Source organism: Pongo abelii, chromosome X (assembly GCF_028885655.2).
Source record: "Pongo abelii isolate AG06213 chromosome X, NHGRI_mPonAbe1-v2.0_pri, whole genome shotgun sequence".
Classification (NCBI taxonomy): domain Eukaryota; kingdom Metazoa; phylum Chordata; class Mammalia; order Primates; family Hominidae; genus Pongo; species Pongo abelii.
In genome coordinates, this window is record NC_072008.2 from 140851747 (window position 1) to 140876272 (window position 24526).

General features: G+C 39.0%; 1 protein-coding gene across 11 annotated transcripts in view; it reads left to right on the top strand.

Moving 5' to 3' along the window:
• The window catches only part of PABIR3 (PABIR family member 3), a 53611-nt gene extending 30851 nt beyond the window's left edge, over window positions 1-22760 (top strand). For 4 of the 11 annotated variants that reach the window (XM_054545091.2, XM_054545092.2, XM_054545096.2 and 1 more), the window contains 8 exons: window positions 1699-1755; window positions 12879-12922; window positions 13026-13080; window positions 15061-15153; window positions 15561-15649; window positions 16848-16909; window positions 20486-20582; window positions 21786-22760. In XM_054545091.2, the coding sequence (XP_054401066.1) occupies window positions 1699-1755; window positions 12879-12922; window positions 13026-13080; window positions 15061-15153; window positions 15561-15649; window positions 16848-16909; window positions 20486-20582; window positions 21786-21912 (624 nt within the window). In that variant the 3' untranslated portion in view covers window positions 21913-22760. The other 7 variants (XM_054545093.2, XM_024240731.3, XM_054545095.2 and 4 more) reach the window with 7 other exon arrangements.
• Window positions 22761-24526: the final 1766 nt, after the last annotated feature.

The following is a 24526-nucleotide window of genomic DNA, read 5'->3' on the forward strand; positions in this document are numbered from 1 at the left end:
GGGTTTCCTATTGTGCTCAAAGGCTAAAGTCCAAAAACTACAATCTGGTTTTAGCCTAATTTCTCTAAATTTGTTTCCTGTTGCACCCTCGCAGGTACTAAGTTTCAGCCACCCTGAACCTTTCTGTTCCCTGAACATTCCTCTCTGCCTGAGTGTTTCCTCTCACTCCTTGAAATGTCCTCCCTCCTCTTCTCTATCTAATGAGTTGCTACTCCTCTATGAAGACTTCTCCAAGACCCACACAGAGATCTCTGTCCTTTGAACTCTGTCCTTTGAACCCAAATCATAACTCTGTTCTGCCATTTGGCTGTGACCTAGTTTCCGCTAACTAGACTTAGACTTTGACTTGCTCAAGGACAAGAAAATGTCTTATTTATCTTTGGATCTTCAGGGTCTAGCTCAGTGTGCTCTCTCTTGCTTTGACTTGCTCAAGGACAAGAAAATGTCTTATTTATCTTTGGATCTTCAGGGTCTAGCTCAGTGTGCTCTCTCGCTCTCTCCCTCTCTCTCTCTCTCTCTCTCTCTCTCTATATATATATATATATTTGTAGAGGTGGGTTTTTGCCATCTTCTTAGGCTGGTCTTGAACTCCTGGCCTCAAGTGATCCTCTCAAAGTGCTGGGATAATAGGCATGAGCCTCCCGTGCCTGGCCTCCAGGTCTTTTCTTTTATTTTTCTTAAAAATCCCAAGTAGCTGGGATCAGAGGCACGTGCCACCACGCACGGCTAATTTTTGTATTTTTAGTAGAGACGGGGTTTCACCATGTTGGCCAGGCTGGTCTTGAACTCCTGGCCTCAAATGATCTGCCTGCCTCGGCCTCCCAAAGTGCTGGGAATACAGGCATGAGCTACTGCGCCCGGCCTCATTCAATATTTTGAATGTACAACTCAATGTGCTCTTAAGATAGAATTTGAAACTAAGATATGGTAAACACATTATCTGGCATTTTAAGAAATAACCACGGTACAGAAAGAGTTTACAAATGAATTCTGAAGGTAATTTTCAAGCCTCATTTTCACACTTAGCTTTAAATCCCTCCATTCTTTCATTCCCCTCTTGTGTGGGTCCTCATAAGCTTTGAGAAAAGACTGAAAAGGAAAAAGTAGCCCCGAAAAAGAGAAAGGACCTAGACAAGAAGTATCTTAGCAACCAAGAGTAAAATGTGCTAAATGACTTGAAAGTGATTACCTTAAAGTCATTTCATATTATGAAAGTTTGGTTTCCCAGCTAGATTCCAGGATATTTGATGTACTTATTCTGTTTATGATTTTTGGGCAGTATGCTTGGCAAGCTAGCTACTGATTCAATGACTGTTTCAGCTTTTTGTTCTGGGTAATACCTCTCACTAAGCTTTAATGATGGGCTAAAACTGGCAAGAAAAATGAGGCAATTTTAAGATCTAGTGCCTTAGGAAAGAAAAGGTAGAGACAAACAAAATCCTCTACTGATGTTCTGCTCTGTATTTATTATGATAACAGTTATTTTGTTCTGTTTTGGAAAGTGCTGATTTTTGATTAGTATAATTTTCAGTCAAGATCCAGTTGGATCTTTTTTTAACTTTGAACCTAACTGATACTGTTGCTGGCATGCATAAGACACTAAATAAATATTTTAGGTAATTCAACATTGACTTAGTGTTTAGATGTAATTAATCAGAAACATTAAAGCAAGCTTGACTTCTATATTTTAAATTTCAGTTGTTGCCACCTTCTCCCTTTCATGGTTCCATCAGCCGCCTTCATCAAATCAAACAGGTAAGAAGACTTTCCAAACTGACAGCTGTTCATTTAAAAAAGTAAATTTTATTTTTCTTTGTGAAAATACCTATGTTTCAGTAATTCTAAGTGAGGTCACGTATAATATTAAGTTTTTATTTCTAGGAATGATTTCTTCAAAAAAAAAAAACAAAACTAAGAAGCACTTTATTTGGCTTATTAACTATTTTAATTAATTAATAATTTCTAGAAATACTGCATACTCTTATACCTTGAGTATAGCTTCTTTCTTCCAGGGATCTGAAAGTGGAATGCTATACATAAAAATTAATTTTCAGCTTCATAATAACTGTAGTTATTATTTTTTTAACCCTCAGATGAGTTTTTTTGACAGATAAAATGGCCTTCATGCTATTGTTTTGTTCTTAGTGATCTGAGTTCAGGGACACATTGTACCTCACTGGTTTATATTTTGTGCCCATGTGCACACATGCACGTCTCTGTGTTTGTGTGTTTGTGTTTGTGTATGTGGTTGGGAGGGTGTATGTGGGTGGGTGGGTGTGCACTCATGTGCACATGCATGCTTAATAGCACAAGCATAATACAGAATTCAACCTTTTAATTATCCAAGGATTAGCCACAGAACTCAAAAGATCAAATCACCACTACTCCACAGGTGGTATTTTTTTTTTTTTGACCCAGCTACAAGCAGACGTTTTTTCCCCCTAGGAGAGGCTTAACTTATTATTCACTTAGCACTAATAGGTACTTTACATTTGTGGTCTCATTTTATCTTACAGCAACTTTATAAGGTCAGAAACTAAAAAGGGGAGAAATTTAGCAATTTACCCAATCTCCAGAGTTGGTGAATGTCAGAGCCAAGATTTGGCCCCAGATTACTGGATTATTTTCCAGCTCCCCTTTCCCTGTTTCATTGCACAAAGCCCATAATACCATCTTGTAATCCTAGTTATTAGTCCTCCAACTCTTGCTTCTTTTCTCTCTCTCCCTTTCACCCCTGTGGCATGACTTCCCTAAGGTCAGCTTATCCACTAGCAAGAAAGTATGGTAAAAACAGTTTTTTTCCTTTTTTTTGAGACAGAGTTTCGCTCTGTTGCCCAGACTGGAGTGCAGTGGCTCCATCTTGGTTCACTGCAACCTCCACCTCCCAGGTTCAAGTGATTCTCCTGCCTAAGCCTCCCGAGTAGCTGGGATTACAGGCGCCTGCCACCACGCCCAGCTAATTTTTGTATTTTTAGTAGAGACGGGGTTTCATCATGTTGGCCAGGCTGGTCTTGAACTCCTGACCTCAGGTGATCTGCCCACCTCGGCCTCTCAGATTGCAGGGATTACAGGCGTGAGCCACCGCGCCAGGCTGTTTTTTTTACTTTTTAGTAGGTAAAACTTGCTTTTACTCCTGTCTTTGTATGTAACTATTTTAGAAATTCTTAAGGAATGAAACAAGTTCAAAGGAGTAAAGTGACCTTGTGTTTATCTGTGCAATATGTTTCTTTGCTTCTCCTAAATTAAACCAAATATTTGAAAATGGGTTACGTGTTGCTATTTGCTGGTGAAGCTTGATATAAATACTAATTTACACTGGCTAGGAATATAAGTTTAATGCAGTTTATTTCCAAAGTAACATAATACATATTATAAATATTTAAAAATGAAATATAAGTAGAAAATGAATGAGATTGGAAAAGAGAAAAACATTAATTTTCAGTCTGGATACTGATTGAATGGAAAATTAAGACTTATTTTCAGCAGTTTAGTGGTCTGATAGATATCTTAAGTTGCATTTTTTTTCCTTTGTTTTTGAGACGGAGTCTCACTGTGTCACCCAGGCGGGAGTGCAGTGGCGCTGTCTCAGCTCACTACAACCTCCACCTCCTGGGTTCAAGGGATTCTCCTGCTTCAGCCTCCCGAGTAGCTGGAATCACAGGCGCATGCCACCACACCCAGCTAATTTTTTTGTATTTTTAGTAGAGATGGGGTTTCACTATGTTGGTCAGGCTGGTCTCGAACTCCTTACCTCAAGTGATCTGCTCACCTCAGCCTCCCAAAGTGCTGGGATTACAGGGGTGAGCCACTGTGCCTGGCATAAGTTGTATATTTCTTTACATGTGTTCTTTGACTGACTTCTTTGTCCCGATTAAACTTAACCTTTTAAGTGCAAAACAGAAATGTCTGGTTCTCTCCCCATTACCTTCTGAACTTTAACAACATTAATAAGGGCATTGATTTTATCAAAATGGGGGGAATAATATTGGCTATCTCATAGAATTGTTTTGAGGATGAAAAGAATTACAACTGACCCTTCAACAACCTGGGTTTTTAAAAAGTAATTAATTTAATTTTTACGGGTGCCATGGGGTACATGAGATACTTTGATATAGGTATGCAACATGTAATAATCACATCAGGGTAAATGGAGTATCCATCCCTTCAAGCATTTATCCTTTGTGTTACAAACAATTCAATTATCCTTTTAGTTATTTTTAAATGTACAATTAAATTATTATTGACTATAGTCACCCTGTTGTGCTAGCAAATGCTGAGTTTTATTTGTTCTTTCTAACTATATTTTTGTACCTATTAACCATCCCACTTCCTCGCCACCCCTCATTTACCCTTCCCAGCCTCTGGTAACCATCCTTCTAATCTCTGTCTCCATGAGTTCAAGTGTTTTAATTTTTACCTCCCACAAATAAGCGAGAACATGAGGCTGGGCACAGTGGCTCACGCCTGTAATCCCAGCACTTTGGGAGGCTGAGGTGGGCAGATCACTTGAGGTCAGGAGTTCGAGACAAGCCTGGCCAACGTGGTGAAACCCCGTCTCTACTAAAAATACAAAAATTAGCTGTGCGTGGTGGTGGGTGCCTGTAATCTCAGCTACTCAGGAGGCTGAGGCTAAAGAATCACTTGAACCTGGGAGGCGGAGGTTGCAGTGAGCCGAGATCGCGTCACTGCACTCCACTCTGGAGTGCAGAGCGAGAGACTCCGTCTCAAAAAAAAAGAAAAAAGAAGATAAGTTAGAACATGCGATGTTTCTGTGCCTGGCTTATTTCACTTAACATAATGACCTCCAGTTTCATCCATGTTGCTACAAATGACTGGATCTCATTCTTTTTTTTTTTTTTTTTTTTTTTTTTTTTTGAGACAGTCTTGCTTTATCACCCGGGCTGGAGTACAGTGGCGCCATCTCAGCTCACTGCAGCCTCTGCCTCCCAGGTTCAAGTGATTTTCCTGCCTCAGCTTCCTGAGTAGCTAGGTTTATAGGCCCACGCCACCGCGACAGGCTAATTTTTGTATTTTTTGTAGAGACAGAGTTTTGCCATGTTGCCCAGGCTGGTCTCGAACTCCTGACCTCAGGTGATCCTGCCTGCCTCGGCCTCCCAAAGTTCTGGAATTACAGGCGTGAGCCACCGTGCCCGGCCTGGATCTCATTCTTTTTATGGCTGAATAGTACTCCACTGTTTATATGTATCACATTTTCTTTATCCATTCATCTGTTGATGAATACTTAGGCTGCTTCCAAATCTTAGGTATTGTAAACAGTGCTGCAATAAACATGGGAACGTAGATATCTCTTCTATATGCTGATTTCCTTTTTGGTGGGTGATATACCTTGGAGTGAGATTGCTGGATCATATGGTAACTCTATTTTTCATTTTTTGAGGAACCTCCAAACTTGAACAACATGGATTTGAATGGCGTGTGATGTGAAACCCTCCTATATGTATGGTTGACTTTTTGTATCCTGGGGTTCCAGAAGGCCCACTGTGGACTTGAGGATGTGTGGATTTTGGTATTGCAGTAGGGGGGTGCTGGAACCAATTCCCCACATATACCAAGGGACGACTGTAAGTAATTATGCATAGTGCCAAGAGTACTGCATTAAAAAAAAATCTTTTTAAATGGAAAATTTAAAACATGGAATATAGAATCTCCATGTACCTAACACCCAGCTTTAACAATTATCCACATTTTGTACATCCTTTTTCATCTATCTGCTTCTCTTTTAGGGGTGGGAGAGAGTGCTTTAAAGAAAATTTCTGACATATCTTTTTACTCAAGTTTATGGGTATGAGAAGGACTTTTTTTCTCCATAATCACAATGCCATCATTATGCATAACAAATTACCTTATTCCTTAATGTCATCTAAATCCATGTTATGTTTTTCCTAATTCTCAAAAATGCATTTTTTAACTGATCCAAACACAATCCAAATATGACATTTAGTTGATACATATCTCTTAGATCTCTTTTATTTAAAACAGCATTTTTATTTTATTTTATTTTATTTTATTTTATTTTGTGTTCCAGGATACATGGGCAGAATGTGCAGGTTTGTCACATAGGTATACGTGTTCCATGGTGGTTTGCTGCACCTATTGATCTGTCATCTAAGTTCTCTCCCCTCACCACCCACCCCCCAACAGGCCCTGATGTGTGTTGTTCCCCTCCCTGTGTCCATGTGTTCTCATTGTTCAACTCCCACTTATGAGTGAGGACATGCATTGTTTGGTTTTCTGTTCCTATGTTAGTTTGCTGAGGATGATGGCTTCCAGCTTCGTTCATGTCCCTGCAAAGGACATTATCTCATTCCTTTTTATGACTGCATAGTATTCCATGGTGTATATGTACCAAATTTTCTTTATCCTGTCTATCATTGATGGGCATTCAGGTTGGTTCCATGTCTTTGCTATTGTAAATAGTACTGCAGTAAACATGCATGTGCATGTGTCTTTATAGTAAAATGATTTATATTCCTTTGGGTACATACTCAGTAATGGGATTTCTGGGTCAAATGATATTTCTGGTTCTAGATCCTTGAGGAATCGCCACACTGTCTTCCACAGTGGTTGAACTAATTTACATTCCCACCAACAATGTAAAAGCATTCCTATTTCTCCACAGCCTTGCCAGCATCTATTGTTTCTTCACTTTTTAGTCATTGCCATTCTGACTGGCATGAGATGGTATGTCATTGTGGTTTTGATTTGCATTTCTCTAATGCTCAGTGATGTTGAGCTTTTTTTCGTATGTTTGTTGGCCACATAAATGTCTTCTTTTGAGAAGTGTCTGTTCATATCTTTTGCCCACTTTTTGATGGGGTTGTTTGTTTTTTCTTGTTTCAGTTCCTTGTAGATTCTGGATATTAGACCTTTGTCAGATGGGTAGATTGCAAAACTTATCTCCTATGCTGTAGGTTGCCTGTTCATGCTGATGATAATTTGTTTTGCTGTGCAGAAGTTCTTTAGTTTAATTAGATCCTATTTGTCAAGTTTTGCTTTTGTTAGAATTGCTTTTGACATTTTCGTCATGAAGTCTTTGCCCATGCCTATGTCCTGAATGGTATTGCCTAGGTTTTCTTCTAGGGTTTTTATGGTTTTTATGGTTTTGGGTTTTACATTTAAATCTTTAATCCATCTTGAGTTAATTTTTGTATAAAGTATAAGGAAGGGGTCCAGTTTCAGTTTTCTGCATATGGCTAGCCAGTTTTCCCAGCACCATTTATTGAATAGGAAATCCTTTCTCCATTGCTTGTTTTTGTCAGGTTTGTCGAAGAGCAGATGGTTGTATATGTGTGGTGTTATTTCTGAGGTCTCTGTTCTGTTCCATCGGTCTATATCTGTTTTGGTACCAGCACCATGCTGTAAAACAGCATTTTCTGCCTGTTTTTTGTTCCATGCCTCTTATTTATTGAAGAAACCAGGGAGGCCATTTGTCCTGTAAAATGTCCCACATCCTGATTTTGCTTCCATGTGGTGTTAATATGTTGTTTTATCCTCTATTTCCTGTAAAATAGTTTTTTTTTTTTTTTTTTTTGACGGAGTCTTACTCTGTCGCCCAGGCTGGAGTGCAGTGGCGTGATCTCGGCTCACTGCAACGTCTGCCTCCCTGGTTCAATCGACTCTGTAGCCTCAGCCTCCCGAGTAGCTGGGATTACAGGCGCCCACCACCCCACCCAGCTAAATTTTTTTTTTTTAAGTAGAGAGGGGGTTTCACCATGTTGGCCAGGCTGGTCTCAAACTCCTGACCTCAGGTGATCCGCCCATCTTGGCCTCTCGAAGTGCTGGGATTACAGGCATGAGCCACCGCGCCTGGCCTCCTGTAAAATAGTATGATGAAATTTGCTTTTAATTTAAATGAGCACACAGCCCCAAGTCAATGTTAGGTTCTGGGCCAATATTTGGTTTATGTTACACCTTTCCTATTAAGCAGGTAATGGACAATTTCTTCTCAACTGTTGTTGTTAGCTGTTTTCTAAGTATTAAAGAGACTGAGACATCAAACTAGAAGTTAATTTTCTAAACACAGTTATTATTCCTAAATAGGAATTATTTTGTGTAATTTTCCTTTCTAATAAAAATTTTATTTTATTTATCTATTTTTGAGACAGGTTCTTGCTCTGTTGCCCAGGCTGGAGTGTAGTGGCATGATCATAGCTCACTGCAGCCTCAACCTCCTGGGCTAAAGTGATCCTCTTGCCTCAGCCTCCCAACTAGCTAGGACTACAGGTGCACACCACCATGCCTGGATAATTTTTTTATTTAATTTAATTAATTTATTTATTTTTGAGACGGAGTCTCTCTCTGTTGCCTAGGCTGGAGTGCAGTGGCATGATCTCGGCTCACTGCAACCTTCGCCTCCCGGGTTCAAGCAATTCTTCTGTCTCAGCCTCCCGAGTAGCTGGGACTACAGGCACCCACCACCACACCCGGCTAACTTTTGTATTTTTAGTAGAGACGGGGTTTCACCATATTGGTCTGACTGGTCTAGAACTCCTGACCTCAGGTGATTCACCTGCCTCGGCATCCCAAAGTGCTGGGATTACAGGCATGAGCCACCACGCCTGGCCAATTTTTTAAATTTTTGGAGAGATGACATCTCCCTGTGGTGCCCAGTCTGGTCCTGAAATCCTGGCCTCAAGTGGTACTCCTGCCTCAGTTTCCCAAAGTACTGGCATTACAGGCATGAGCCACCATGTGTGGCCCCTAATAAAAATTGAGCTTGTATTCCAAAAGATCCGAATGCATTCAGTCTGTAGTTCCCTGTTTCCCAAAGCTCTAAACATAAATAAGTGCCATGCAGAAGCAGTTTGTATATTAGTTTGCTCAGGCTGCCATTGCAAAGTATCACAAACTGGGCGGCTTAAACAACAGAAATACATTGTTTCACATTTCTTAGGGCTAGAAGTCTGAGATAAAGGTGTCAGTAGGGTTGATTCCTTCTGAGAACTGTGAGGGAGGATCTGCTCCAGGCCTCTGCCCTTGGCTTGTTGATGGCTATCTTCATGTTCACATAGTGTTCTCTCTGTACATGTGTTTGTTTCTAAGTTTCTCCTTTTCATGAAGGACAGCAGTCGTATTGGATTAGGGCCCACCCTAATGACCTCATCCTAACCTGCTTGCTTCTGAAAATATTCTGTCTCTAAATAAGGTCACATCCTGAGGCACTGGGGATTAGGACTTCAACACTGGAATTTGGGGGGACACAATTCAACCCATAACAGTCTGCTCACAGTTTTTTGTTATATAGCTTTATATTTAATTCCTGATTTGTTAAACAGGATATGAGTCATTGGCACCCAGTAACAACTTAACTTTCTCTGTAGTGTCTTAAGTAAAAATCAATAAAAAGAAATTGAGCTGGGCATGGTGGCTCGTGCCTGTAATTCCAGTGACTTGAGAGGCCAAAGCAGGAGGATCACTTGAGGCCAGGAGTTCAAGACCAGCCTGGGCAACATAAGAAGACTCTGTCTTTAAAAAAAAAAATTTTTTAATTTGCTGGCCAGGCACGGTGGCTCACGCCTGTAATCTCAGCACTTTGGAAGGCCGAGGCGGGCGGATCACCTGAGGTCAGGAGTTCGAGACCAGCCTGACCAACATGAAGAAACCCTATCTCTACTAAAAATGTAAAAATTAGCCAGACCTGGTGAGGCATGCCTGTAATCCCAGCTACTCGGGAGGCTGAGGCAGGAGAATCGCTTGAACCCGGGAGCCAGAGGTTGCAGTGAGCTGAGATTGTACCATTGCACTCACTCCAGCTGGTGTGACAAAGTAAGACTCCTTCTCAAAAAAAAAAATTTTAAATTTGATCTTAGTTTACAGATTGTTTCGTTCTTTCAACAAGCCTTTATTGGGTACTGTGCAGGCACTCAGTAACTAAAATCTTTCAGATGTAGTCTCCTCGGAGAGCAAAAGTTGGTAACTTACAGTTCCCATTTTTACCATGTATCCTGAAAAATGGAAAGCTAACTTTAACATCCAAGTATAATAACTCTCCTTAAACTAGGTTTCTAGTATACTGTACTCTGCTTCTTACAGTTATAATGCATGGCTCTTGACCTTTTATACTTATTTTAACAATCTTATTTTATTATAAGCCATCTCGAATCCATTTTGGAAATAGGCAAGACATAAATGAAAAAGAGTCAACACTCTTCTCCTAACAACCTTCAATAGCTGATTTTAGCTAATGCTCCAACTTTCAGTGGGAGGAATATTAAGCAGAATTCTATCTCAGTTTCACAAAACTACCTGCTCTTTACTTGTTGACCGAATGAACTACAAAATACTTTGACTTTCACACTAGAGGAGAATATCTATATAATATTAAATCGAAGAACTATACTAACAATTACATTTTGCTGAATTTACTGTTATTCCATTGTTTTAAAAGACTAATTATCTTCTTAAATTACCTTTTCCAATTCCCTCATTTTCTGTACCTCATTGTATGGTATCAAAATAGTCACAGTTTTAAGACTCAAAGCTCTCGATTTGATACCTCATTGTATGGTATCAAAATAGTCACAGTTTTAGGACTCAAAGCTCTCGATTTGATACCTCATTGTATGGTATCAAAATAGTCACAGTTTTAAGACTCAAAGCTCTCAATTTGATACCTCATTGTATGGTATCAAAATAGTCACAGTGTTAGGACTCAAAGCTCTCGATTTGATACCTCATTGTATGGTATCAAAATAGTCACAGGTTTAAGACTCAGAGCTCTTGATTTATCTTCAGTTCTTCCTTATTTTTCTACTGTATCCAATTAGGCTTCTAATCCTACTAATTCTTCCTTGACAATATCCTCTTTGTTGTCACTGCTGCTTCCTTCTTCTGTCCCATAGGTCTAGATTACTGAAATAATATCCCAATAGATTTTCTGTCTCTCCCAGTTTATCCAACTTCCACAATCAAGACCAAGATAAAATTTTTTTTTTTTGAAACAGAGTCTCGCTCTGTCGCCCAGGCTGGAGTTCAGTGGCGCGATCTTGGCTCACTGCAACCTCTGCCTTCCGGGTTCACGCCATTCTCCTGCCTCAGCCTCCCGTGTAGCTGGGACTACAGGCACCCACCACCACATCCGGCTAATTTTAGTAGAGATGGGGTTTCACCGTGTTAGCCAGGATGGTCGCAATCTCCTGACCTCATGATCCACCCACCTCGGCCTCCCAAAGTGCTGGGATTACACACACGAGCCACTGCGCCTGGCCAACTTTTTTTTAAAAAAAAACATCATTTTCACTTTTTTCCCCCCATACAAAATGTCACAATGGCTTCCCATTACCTATTGAATAATAATAAAAATAGCTAATATGTGTTAAGCACTGAACTGTTTGCCAGGCAGTGTGATGAGAACTGTACAGCCACCTCATCATCCTCATTCTTATCGTCATCTTCATATGGATGAGACGGGGTTTCACCATGTTAGCCAGGATGGTCTCGATCTCCTGACCTCGTGATCCGCCCACCTCGGCCTCCCAAAGTGCTGGGATTACAGGCGTGAGCCACCACGCCCGGTTTGAAGGCTTATTTCTGTGCGCTGTATTCTGTTCCATTGCTATATGCATGTTCTTTTTTTTTTTTTTTTTTTTTTTTTTTTTGAGACAGAGTGTTGCTCTCTGTCATTCAGGCTGGAGTACAGTAGTGCAATTTCAGCTCACTGCAACCTTTGCCTCCAGGGTTCAAGCAATTCTTGTGCCTCAGCCTCCTGAGTAGCTGGGATTACAGGTGTGTGCTACCACACTTGGCTACATTTTGTATTTTTGGTAGAGATGAGGTTTCACCATGTTGGCCAGGCTGGTCTCGAACTCCCAACCTCAGGTGATTCGCCTGCCTCGGCCTCACAAAGTGTTGGTATGCATCTGTTTTTATGCCAGAACTACACTGTTTTGACTATGTAGTTTTGTAGGAAGCTTTGAAATCAGAAAGTATGAATCCTCCAGCTTTGTTCATCTTTTCAAAGACTGCTTTGGCTATTTGGGGTCCTTTAATATTCCATATGAATTTTCAGATGGGTTTTTCTGTTTCTGTAAAAAATGTGATTGGGACTTTGGTAAGGGGCGCATTGCATCTGTTGATCACTTTGGGTAAAATTGTCATCTAAACATTGTCCCAATCCATGAACATGAATGTCTTTCTATAGGTGGGTTATTAAAAAAAAAACTACCTATGTGAAAATGATACTTGCATATTAATAAAAAGTCAAATAATATAGCAATGTACAAAGGAAGAAAGAATACATTACTCCAGATCTCACTACTCATTGATAACCACTGTTAAGTTTCTGGTGAACATCTTTCTGAGCACCTCTCTTACAATTTTACATAAACAGGATCCATTTGTCTCCCATTTAATATGTAATAGTTGTTTTCTGATGTCAATGACTAGACTTGTTATGTTTGTCTCATCATTTACATAAGCAAACTTACCCTGATAGACATTTAATTTGTTGTCTGTGTACTGTGAGTAATTTTTATTAATATCATAGTATTAATGGCCATCCATAGCTATTGTGGACAAGTTTCTTCTCTGTCCTAGTAGACCTTTAAAAAGTTCAGGGAAAACTGTATAATTTTGAATGCTTAATGTTTTTGCTTTTGAATAAAGAAAAGTACAAAGTTTTTCATCGGATCAGTTCCTGCATAACTGATGTACTGTAATGCATAAGTAATAGATCTTTGGTGTGATAATTTGTGAAGCAATAAAGGGTAGAGAACCAGATACTCGTTTAGAGATTTATTTATTCTCTAGTTCTTCTATAGCCTAGTGAATAAAAATAATGGTGCATCCAAATGAAATCAAATTTTATAAAACCATAGGAACTGGGTATTCAGTTTATTCTCATTTTCCTACCTTTACAGGAAGAAGCCATGGATTTAATAAATAGAGAAACAATGTATGAATGGTGAGTACTGTACTTTGAATTACTATTCTGGTAATTTGTATATTTAATTATATCTTTTCTTTCAGGTGGGCAAACTGCAGTTTTGATTTCTTTTCTTTTGTAGGAAGCTACAAACTGTGATACAGATAAGTCAATCTTGGGAAGAAGGCTTGAAACTGGTATGATATTATAACTTCAGTTTTGTAGAAAATTTCAAATTTTTACTGACTTGCAGTGTTGGCATATCTAGTTTTGCTGTAATCTCTAGAAATCTAAGCTCTAGTTTGAAACAAAAATTGTATCTGTTGCATAAATAATTTTTGAGTGCTCTTTTTAATTTTTTTTTTTTTGAGACAAGGTCTCACTATATTGTCTAGGCTGGTCTTGACCTCCTGAACTCAATGGATCCTCCTGCCTCAGCCTCCCAAAATGCTAGGATTACAGGCTTGAGCCATTGCGCCTAGCCCTTGATTGCTCTTGAGAAATACTTCATGATTTACTCATAAAAATAGCTATCATTATTTGAAAGTGGGGTTCAAAGTAAACAGTTTTGTGACACAAAACCATGGCTGTTGTGGACCAGTTTCTTCTATGTGCTAGTAGGCATAAAAAAAGTTCAGTTGCACTAGTTAAAGTGCTTAGATAACAAAACAATAAATGATTTCACTCCCTTCTCCATAATTTATGAACTATATATTAGGAGCCTTAAACCACAGACAATAGACTTACTAGAAAAATATTGCATTTTTATGCCTGTGTGTTAGTCCGTTCTCACATTGCTATAAGGAAATACCCAAGACTGGGTAATTTACAAAGGAAAGAGGTTTAATTGACTCACAGTTCTGCATGGCTGGGGAGGCCTCAGGAAATTTACGATTATGGCAGAAGGCACCTCTTCACAGGGTGGCAGGAGACAGAATGAGTGCCAGCAGGGGAAATTCCAGATGCTTATAAAGCCATCAAATCTCGTGAGAACTCACTATCACGAGAACAGCATTGGGGAATTTGCCCTCATGATTCTATTGCCTCCCACCAGGTTCCTCCCACAACACGTGGGGATTATGGGGATTACAGTTCAAGATGAGATTTGAATGGGGACACAGCCACACCATATCAGCCTGTAACACATTCTCCCACTAACATTTTAATATAAAACCTTTAATTTAAACATACTTAGAATTTAGTTTCATCTCTTGTTAACATTTTTAAATGTCTGTGTGCACACTGTGGTTACCTAGTTGTGGTAGCTGAATGATATTTAGTGTTCTTTTCTATGGACATCCCAGATAGTGAAAAACAAGTACTGAGCTGAAAATTGAATAGGAGAGATTCTGACTAATGTCAATCTTCAGATTTTGGAGTTATTCGATATGGAAATGGATCATCAACAGAAGCAATGGCATCTTATTTTCCTTTGAGACCTGAGTACCTTACATGAGCAGTTATCCCTGATTTTGGAGTAAGTCCAGGAGAATGAGTAGATAATCTCTGGAGCCTGTCACTTTTCATGTTTTGGTGCTAATACAATTGATCGATACTGCTGGAGTCCTTTAACTGGCCCAATTCTAATTACTTTAGGTATTGGCATGGATGAGTAAGAGAATCGTAAGTGTGTTAGGAAGAGGAAGGGCACATGTAATACACACTTGGCTTATTTTAGAAAGAAAAGGGCAGATTTTAAAATCCTGAATTATGAAGTACTGATTTTGTCTATGTAAAATCTAGAGACAATTTCCATAAATGTAATTATTCCTGCTGTCTCATTTGCTTCTAAGTTCTAGCCAAAACCTTTTTGGTCCTTTCCTGGATGTAGCATTATAGTTTTCAATAGCAAAGCACAGTTCAAAGCCAAAGAGAAGAGCTTAAATTTAGGATTTGTGTTTATGGTATTGATTACTCATATTCTAGGACTTTCTGGCATGCTGGGAAGCCCCTCAATCACCATATAGCCCTCATCCCCAAAAGGGAAAAGGGTGCCTTTGCTTATTGAAGTGAATTTTGGGTTCCCTGATGATTGCTTTAGGATGACGAGAGCTCTTCACCATTGTGCAGCCAGTGACTCAGTAGTAAGGACTCACTTCCCTGTGCAACAGGTATCTCAAGTATTTGATTAATAAGCAATTGGTGCTACAATTGTACACTGCTTTCTGCTTACACAGAATGACAACGGCTTACAGAAATCATCCTCTCTAAAGCGCATTGATTTAATTCCAGTATCCTCAGTGGCTTCTTCCATCAAGAAGACTGGGAAGGTAAGAAAGGAGTACCTAAAAGTCTATATCTCTTGAAATATTTAGGAAATATTTAGGAACATTAATGGTCACCAACACAAATATTTTCGGGGATATATTTTGTCACAGTACATCTGATTCTAACTAACATTTTTCCCTTCTTTTTCATTTCTTCAAGTATTACTTATATGTAATAAAATTCACCAACTTTAAAGCATAGGGTTAGATTAATTTTGGTAATTGTGTATAATCCTGTAGCCACAACCATAATCAAGATATTGAACAGTTCCCACACTCAAAACAATTTCCTAATGATCTTTTGTACCCCAGTCTCCCTCCCTACCATCCCTGCCCCTCCCTAGGAAACCAATGATCTGCTTTCTGAGAAAAGTGGCGGTTTTAAAACCTCTGTTCCAATTTGATTTTAGCAGTGTTTCTCTCCATCATTACAAACTTGTGTGAGTTGCACTGGTTCGCCTTCAAGTCCTATTCCCAGTCCTATGCAACAATACATCATGTAAGTTTGTGTTATATGAAAATACCAAATTGCTTATAAAATAAGAATTATAGAAACTTAAAAGAAATTATAGCTCCAAGTTTTGTGCCAACCAAAGAAGTGACTTCTTTTTAGGGAAATTAAAATGTCATTGTTTCAGCTGGGCACGGTGGCTCATGCCTGTAATCCCAGCACTTTGGGAGGCCGAGGTGGGTGGGTCACCTGTGGTAGGAAGTTCAAGACCAGCCTGAGCAACATGGAGAAACCCCGTCTCTACTAAAAATACAAAAATAGCCGGGCGTGGTGGCGCATGTCTGTAATCCCAGCTACTCGGGAGGCTGAGGCAGGAGAATCGCTTGAACCCAGGAGGTGGAGGTTGCGGTGAGCTGAGATTGCGCCATTGCACTCCAGCCTGGGCAACAAGAGCAAAACTCCATCTCAAAAAAAAAAAAAAAAAGTCACTGTTTCAGTTTATCATTTGGTATATTGAAAAAGTCAGGTGACTAAGAACATAAGAAGAATTTAGTAATTCCTTCACCCTGCTAATACATAATCTTTCTCTAACCAAGTTTGTTAATAAGGATCAGAGCTATCTCTAGAACTTTAAACAACTTCATCCGTGATTCTCACCTTCATTCAAGGCAAGTCCCAGCCAGGAATGTAGGTTTTTGTAGACTCTAGGATTCAAAATCCTGAATCCTTGAGAATTAGAAGATAGTTTGCTCCTAAGGCATTCCAGTTTTTATCCATATGTAAAGAAAAGCAGTAAAATGGCCGAGCATGGTGGCTCACACCTGTAATCCCAACACTTTTGGAGGCCAAGGTGGGCAGATCACCTAAGGTCAGGAGTTCGAGACCAGCCTGGCCAACATGGTGAAACCCTGTCTCTACTAAAAATATACAAAATTATCCAAGTGTGGTGGTGCATGCCTGTAATCCCAGCTACTTGGGAGGCTGAGGCAGGAGAATCACTTGAACCCAGGAGGCGGAGGCTGCAGCGAGCTTAAATCGCGCCACTGCACTCCAGCCTGGGTGACAAGAGCCAAACTCTGTCTCAGAAAAAAAATAAAAATAAAAACAAAGAAAAGCAGTAAAATGATGTAATGTCCTACACAGAGTCCCGTTTTTGTGTATGTCCTTAGATCTGTTATAATGAAATAGTCATTGCTGATTTTGTTAAAAAATATTTCTTATAATGATCATGATGATTTTATTTTAGAAGAAGTCAAAATCCTACCAACATTATTAGACCAAGTATCCTTGGACCATTAAAAAGAAAAGGTACTTTTATCTACCAGTAGAAGTAAATATAACTTTAAGTTATTTTATAAAATATCTAAAATCAAATGTTATACAAAAATGTATTTTTAAAGGCTTTATTTATTTAAAATATATTTAATAAGGTATTAGAGGCCTTTCATTTTATGCAACTAGAAATATGTATAAGGACATTTTGAAAACTCTAAAATGATATATAAATGTGAATTGAGAAATTTAATTCCAATTTAGTTGGCTATTATGATTTTCAATATAATTCACCAAGCTAGCTATCTTCATTACTTTCTAAAACAATGTAGAGAATAAATGAATGAATGAACAAATAGAGTGAGTCAGTCATCAAGTATTTTGCTGAATGTCAACCCCTGCCTCACTGCCACACACACACATTGCTACCATATGAATAAGTTGACACAAATTAGATCCACTTACAACACTAAAAATATATATGAAGGTGTATGTTCTTTGGTGTTTAGTTTCTTTATGGGAGTTATTTTTGGTTAAATATATGGAAAGTGACCCACCTACTCAGTAATAAAAGGGCAGTGGAAAGAATAAAAGGGCAGTGGAAAGATGTCTTTTTTAAAAACTCCTACAATCCTGGATCCCCCTTCTCAATCGTACCTCACTAAATTATGCTCTTCTTCCTTTTTTTTTTTTTCTTGAGACAGAGTCTTGCTCTGTCACCCAGGCTGGAGTGCAGTGGCGCAATCTTGGCTCACTGCAACCTCCTCCTCCCGGGTTCAAGCGATTCTCCTGCCTCAGCCTCACCAGTAGCTGGGATTACAGGTGCCTGCCACCATGTCCAGCTAATTTTTTTGTATTTTTAGTAGAGACAGGGTTTCACCATGTTGGCCAGGCTGTTATCGAACTCCTGACCTCAGGTTATCCGCCCACCTCGGCCTCCCAAAGTGCTGAGATTGCAAGCATAAGCCTGTGTATTTAGTACAATTTTTAACACAAAGGGGAGGGGAAATGGGTGAATAGGAAAGGAGATTAAACTTAAAAATGTGTATTGTGAAAAATCTATTAAGGTAAGAAAGAGGAGTAAGAAGAATAAAAAAAGGAGAGAAACTGAAATGTGCTTTAATGTTCTTTGTATATTTTGGATTAATTAATGGCAGTCTTCCTAACAACATAACTAACTCAGCATGTACATTTTGTATTCTAAGATTAAGGGCTAGATAAATTCTGGAAAATACTCTTTTCCAAAGTAAGCACATTGTTTTATGAAGATGCTTCAGTTCCTAAGCTTAGGGGTCTTTTACATGTGCTGTGAAATTCGGGCTAGTGTTGAAAAAATATTCAAATATATCAGCAGTTTAAGAGCTGTTAGAAGTCAAGGATCAATTGAGTATTTAAAATAAAGTACGCTTAAATTGAGGAGTGTTTTACCAGATTAAAAGAGTTCTCCTTTTGAGACATGTATACATAAATATGTTATCACATGAAAAGTATCTGGAGTTTTCTTAGACTTTATGATTTAAAAATTATTTTTATAGATCAATTTTAACATAAAAGATGTAGTTTCTGCCCAGTGTCTTCGGAGATGTGACCTGTCTCACACTTGGTTTTCAGCTGCTCTGAAAGATGACTGCCTTATTTCTTTGAGGTGTCCCTGAGGGAACTCCAAAGCAAATTCTGTATATACCACCTAGTCCATATTTTAAGTCATACCCCACCCTCCAAAGCATGGCCTGTACAAATGTGCTGAAAATTCATTTGGCCATTTTTGGCCAGATACAATAACAGATAAACAAATTGAAATTTATTCATATATTTTGGAATATGCATATTCATTTGGGAAACAACAAACTGTGTCCTATTTGGACCCCATTAATACAAATTAAATGTGGGAGAAAGGTAGCATAAAAATAAAAGAGAGGTCCTGAGGCAGGGGGCGGGGGGAACTAAAAAGAATGAGGATTATGTGAAGTGAGATCAAGATTAGCATCTCCAAAGCATATGACGTCATATTTTATGGTGAGAAGCAGCAGTGACTTCCATTAGGAATAAGCGAGAGCATGGGCCGGGCACAGTGGCTCATGCCTGTAATCCCAGCACTTTGGGAGGCCGAGGCAAGCGGATGACTTGAGGTCAGGAATTCAAGACCAGCCTGGCCAACATGACAAAACCCTGTCTCTACTAAAAATACAAAAATTAGCCGAGGGTGGTGGTGCGTGCCTGTAATCCCAGCTACTCAGGAGACTGAGGCAGGAGAATCGCCTGAATCCAGGAGGCGGAAATTGCAGTGAGCCAAGATCACACCACTGCACTCCAGCCTGGACAACAGAGTAAGACTCTGTCTGGAAAAAAAAAAAAAAAAAGGAATAAGCGAGAGCAAATAAGCCTTCACATCGGAATACTGCAGAAATTGAGCAGCTATAAATATCGTTTGACAAGTAATGCTGCTTTTAGCAAAGAAAGATCTAATTTTCTTTTATGAGGAATTTGTTTTGATTTGTCATGTTTTCAATGTTAAACCAAAAAGGAGAGCTGAGTAGTTTTTCTATAGTGACATAAGTGTAATCTGGCAAGGCACGGGACACCAGACTTCTTTTAAACTTTATGAGCCATGATTACACTTCTGTGGAAGGTCTATGCAATATCTTAATGGTGACCTTAGGGTTTTATCATTCAAATAGAAGTTATGGGCTTGAATGTCAGTTTTGCTCAGGTCCAGAAATGATTATCATATGAATGTGAAACACTGTGCAGATTTTAACATTTACTTCAAGGCAAAGATTACAGAAATGCAGTTTTTTTTTTTTGAGATTAGATGTTCTACTTTAATCTCTAAAGATACAATTATTTTGTTCATTATGTGCTGTAAAAGAACTTACTTATTTAGTTCATTGTGTACATTTAGCAAAATAAAGATAGCAACAACCTAAAGTTTTAAAATAAAGAATGACATTAAACTCATTAAACAGCCTTACTACATAGGTATATCAAATCATCTTGCAGGGCCGGGCACAGTGGCTTATGCCTGTAATCCCAGCATTTTGGGAGGCCAAGGTGGGTGAATCACCTGAGGCCAGGAATTTGAGACCAGCCTGGCCAACATAGTGAAACCCTGTCTCTACTAAAAATATAAAAAATAGCTGGGCGTGGTGGTTTGCACCTGTAATCCCAGCTACTCTGGAGGCTGAGGCACAAGAATCGCTAGAACCAGGGAGGCGGAGGTTGAAGTGAGCCCAGATCATGCCACTGCACTCCAGCCTGGGTGACAGAGTGACTTCTTCACAAAATAATAATAATAATAATAATAATAATATCATCTTATAGAATTTAGTTAATAATATAAGAAAATTATAATCATTGAAAACAAAAAGTAAATCTAAAAACATTATATATGGTACAAACCCAATGTTATTTAAAAATCAATTGTGTATACAACATATTCAAAAATTACTAAAGAATGGTTATGTCTGGATAATGGTTACTTAAAATTGTTTTCTTTGTGCTTTTCTGTATTTTATAAATTAATTGCAGTGAATAAGTATTACTTTTGCAATTAAAATAATAATAAACATGTTAAATAAAACATATCTACCTTGATCTTCTGTATTGTCGTAGGTGAAATGGCATTTCAATATCAACCAAGAAAGATCTTCCAAGGCACAACCAACATGCTTTCTTCTGATACTTCCCAACTGTCAGAAAATAATGTGTGGTGAGTATTAACATGACATTTTAAACATTCATTGATCATTTTTGCTTTGTTTTTAAGTCTACTTTAGCTATTGTATGTATTCAGAATTATGGTACGTTATTAACTGTTCTTAGAAGTTTTTAAACTAATATTCCAAATGGATACTATAAACTTGAGTTATTTTATTTTCTTTTTTTTCTTTTTCTGAGACAGGGTCTCACTGTGTCACCCAGGCTGGGAGTGCAGTGGCACAATCTTGGCTCACTTCAACCTCCACCTCCCAGGCTCAAGCAGTCCTCCTACCTCAGCCTCCTGAGTAGCTGGGACCACAGGTGTGCACCACCGCGCCTGGCTGATTTTTGTATTTTTTGTAGAGATGGGGTTTTTCCATGTTGCCCAGGCTGGTCTCAAACTCCTGGGCTCAAGCAATCCGCCTGCCTTGGCCTCCTAAAGTGCTGGGATTACAGGCGTGAGTCATGTCACCTGGCGGAGTGTTTTTCTTATGAGATGTGTGTGACACTAATATATGGTGGATACAGTTTTAGAAGTGAGATTTTGGCATTAGATTAAGAGATATTAGAGAAATACATAAAAATGCATCCTTGGAAAAAGTCATCTTCTGCCCATCTTTTCTTCCTTAGATTTTTGTCTACCTTGTTGGGTTGAGAGTATTATTGAAAAGCATGCCTAAGAAAGCATGTTTTAATGATAAAAATAGGAAATACCGGAATGGATTTCTTTCTTTTTTTTGTTTGTTTGTTTGTTTTGTTTTAGACAGAGTCTTGCTCTGTCTCCCAGGCTGGAGTGCAGTGGCACCATCTCGGCTTACTGCAACCTCTACCTCCTGGGTTCAAGCAATTCTCCTGCCTCAGCCTCCTGAGTAGCTGGGACTACAGGCGTGTGCCACCACACCTGGCTAATTTTTGTATTTTTAGTAGAGATGGGGTTTCACCATATTGGTCAGGCCAGTCTTGAGCTCCTGACCTCGTGATCCACCTGCCTCGGCCTTGCGAAGGGCTTGGATTACAGGCATAAGCCACCACACCTGGCCGTGGATTTCTATTTATTGTTACTGGTGGTTTCATTGTATGACTCTTAAAAAACTTTGCTTGTGACAAATGCCAGTTGTTAGTCATGTATTTTGCATTCATGTGTAGACAAAGCAGAGTATACAAAGAGATCTCTTGAGTTCTGCTATCAGTGAGTGGCATTTTCTTCTTCTAGTCTACTTCCAGCTACTTTTGATGGAAACAACAGCAATGCTGGATCTTCTGGTAATTCGTCAGCTGAAATCGGCACTGTCACAAACTCTCCTGTGTCACCTTCTGATACTGGTTCTCATTTGTTCTAGTAGACAAACTTTCAACTAAATGATTCACCCATCCCAAGACTTTCTCACCAATGGAGAAACACACACATCAAGCAAACCAAGTCAGAGCAATGAGAATTGTACTGTATAATTTAAACTATCTCCTATTTATCTTTTTCCTCAATTTCCTAAAATTCTATTTATCTATAGAACTTGCGTGTATAATTCTTGTGTACGTCCTTAAATTTAATGTAATAATATGTTAAAGATGTTTTCCAAATAGGAACCATGTTGAAGATACAAGCATAAATTGTAAGGCTGCTATTTTCTGGAAAATGCTGTACCTTGACTTTTTAAAATAATCTTATGAAACATAATTCTGATAAAATATAATTGTTCAATTAACAAAGTAAAATGATGTTTAACAATTATGTACTTAATGATCCATGCTAGTCTTTAATGCTGTTTTCAGTAACTACTAGCTTCCACTTGGTAAAGAAAAGTCACATATCAAAGGCAATTTTTACGACTAAGTTATACCATACTGATCCAAGGATTGCTTATTTTGCACATGAATCCTTAGATATTCAATTTGTTGGGAAGCAGTAGGTAGGAGAAGAGCAAGATGAATTAAAGTTAATTGAATAGAAAGAAAATAATATGTAATTGAGGCTTCATTCAATTGGTACTCAACCTGATTAACCCTGATTAATTTTGTATTCTAATTAAGTGTGGGAAAATGCTGATAAATTGTAGTCTTTTACATTTTTATCATTTACGTTTTATTCATCATCATGACTACTGATGTGATTAAATACAGGCTTAATATGTCAGGACTTTTCTGCGAAAATCATGTGCTTCCAATTGTTCCCTAAGGGCTATAAATGTTTGTTTAAACCCTGATTTTCTATTCGAAAATCTTAAGGGTTTTTTTTTTTTTTAATAGGAAAAACTGTGTGTTAAAAAATTTAAATTTAGGCTGGGCGTGGTGGCTCATGCCTGTAATACCAGCACTTTGGGAGGCCGAGGCGGGTGGATCACAAGGTCAGGAGATCGAAACCATCCTGGCTAACATGGTGAAACCCCGTCTCTACTAAAAACACAAAAAATTAGCCGGGCGTGGTGGCGGGCGCCTGTAATCCCAGCTACTCGAGAGGCTGAGGCAGGAGAATGGCGTGAACCCGGGAGGCGGAGGTTGCAGTGAGCCGAGACCCTGCACTCCAGCCTGGGCAACAGAGCAAGACTCTGTCTCAAAAAAAAAAAAAAAATGAAATTTAAAATATGTGCTGTAAGTAATTGGGGGTAGTATTAGCATTTTGAAAAATAGAAACATACTCTCATGAAATGAAGCTCAGAATGGTTTAAATTGCCTCAGCTAATAAGACAGGAACAGTTATCTCAAATACGTATAAAAGACTTCTTTTCATCGGAAAGAATCAGAATGATAGAAATCTGATGTGGGTATGCTGCCATATGGGAAAAAGACTGTGGCACTAACAGTTTTTTGACAGTGACCCTGATGGAACTGATCAGAATTGATATATAAGTGGGAGAAGATTCTATTCAATTATGAATAGATGAAACCAACTATTTATAAAATGACTAGGATCATGATGGTCTCTTGAAACTGGGACAGGATTCTATAAATTGGCTAAGAACAAGGAAACTATAAATATTGCCTTTGTTACTTGCTTCTTTACTTGCCAGCCCTTTAGTGGACCAGTTGTGAGAGGGGCCCCTGATGGAATGAGGTGTGGTTGCAGTGATGTTTCTTGCTGAAACTGTAGATCATTGACAGACAAAGGTTCACATGTACTATTGACACCTTAGCCAAAGAGAGTTTCGCAGAATGTTCAAGCACAAGGACTAAGGATGCAAAAAGTGACTAATGGGGATAAGACTACCACTCAGTTGTATAAGGAAATTTTATCAGCAAATCTTGGTAATCTTGACTATCTCAATATACTTTTCTCAACTCAGACAATTCCTTTCCCTCTATTCAGTTATTTTTATTTATTTATTTTTGAGACGGAGTCTCGCTCTATTGCCCAGGCTGGAGTGCAGTGGCATGGTCTCAGCTCACTGCAACCTCCGCCTCCCAGGTTCAAGCAATTCTCTTGCCTCAACCTCCCGAGTAGCTGGGATTACAAGTGCATGCCACCATGCCTGGCTAATTTTTGTATTTTTAGTGGAGGTGGGGTTTTGCCATGTTGCCCAGGCTGGTCTCGAACTCCCGGCCTCAGGTGATCCACCCACCTCGGCCTCCCAAAGTGCTGGGATTACAGGCAATGAGCCACCCCCCGCCCCAGCCCTATTCAGTTAGTTTTTATTGATTTAGCTGTACACTAGGATGCCACAACTCACTGTAATATGCTCAGACTCAAGGATTCCGTAGTTGGTTCTCCATTCTGTTACCTTTTGAGCTTGTGTATTGGGAGGATCCATTTTTAAAATGATTTTCCATTTATTGTTGATTTTAAGACCAAAATGATTGTAACTTTTACTTGCTATTCTGTGTTTGATTTTTTAAAATTATGGTAAGGCGGCCGGGCACAGTGGCTCACGCCTGTAATCCCAGCACTTTGGGAGGCCGAAGTGGGTGAGTCACCTGATGTCAGGAGTTCGAGACCAGCCTGGCCAACATGGCAAAACCCTG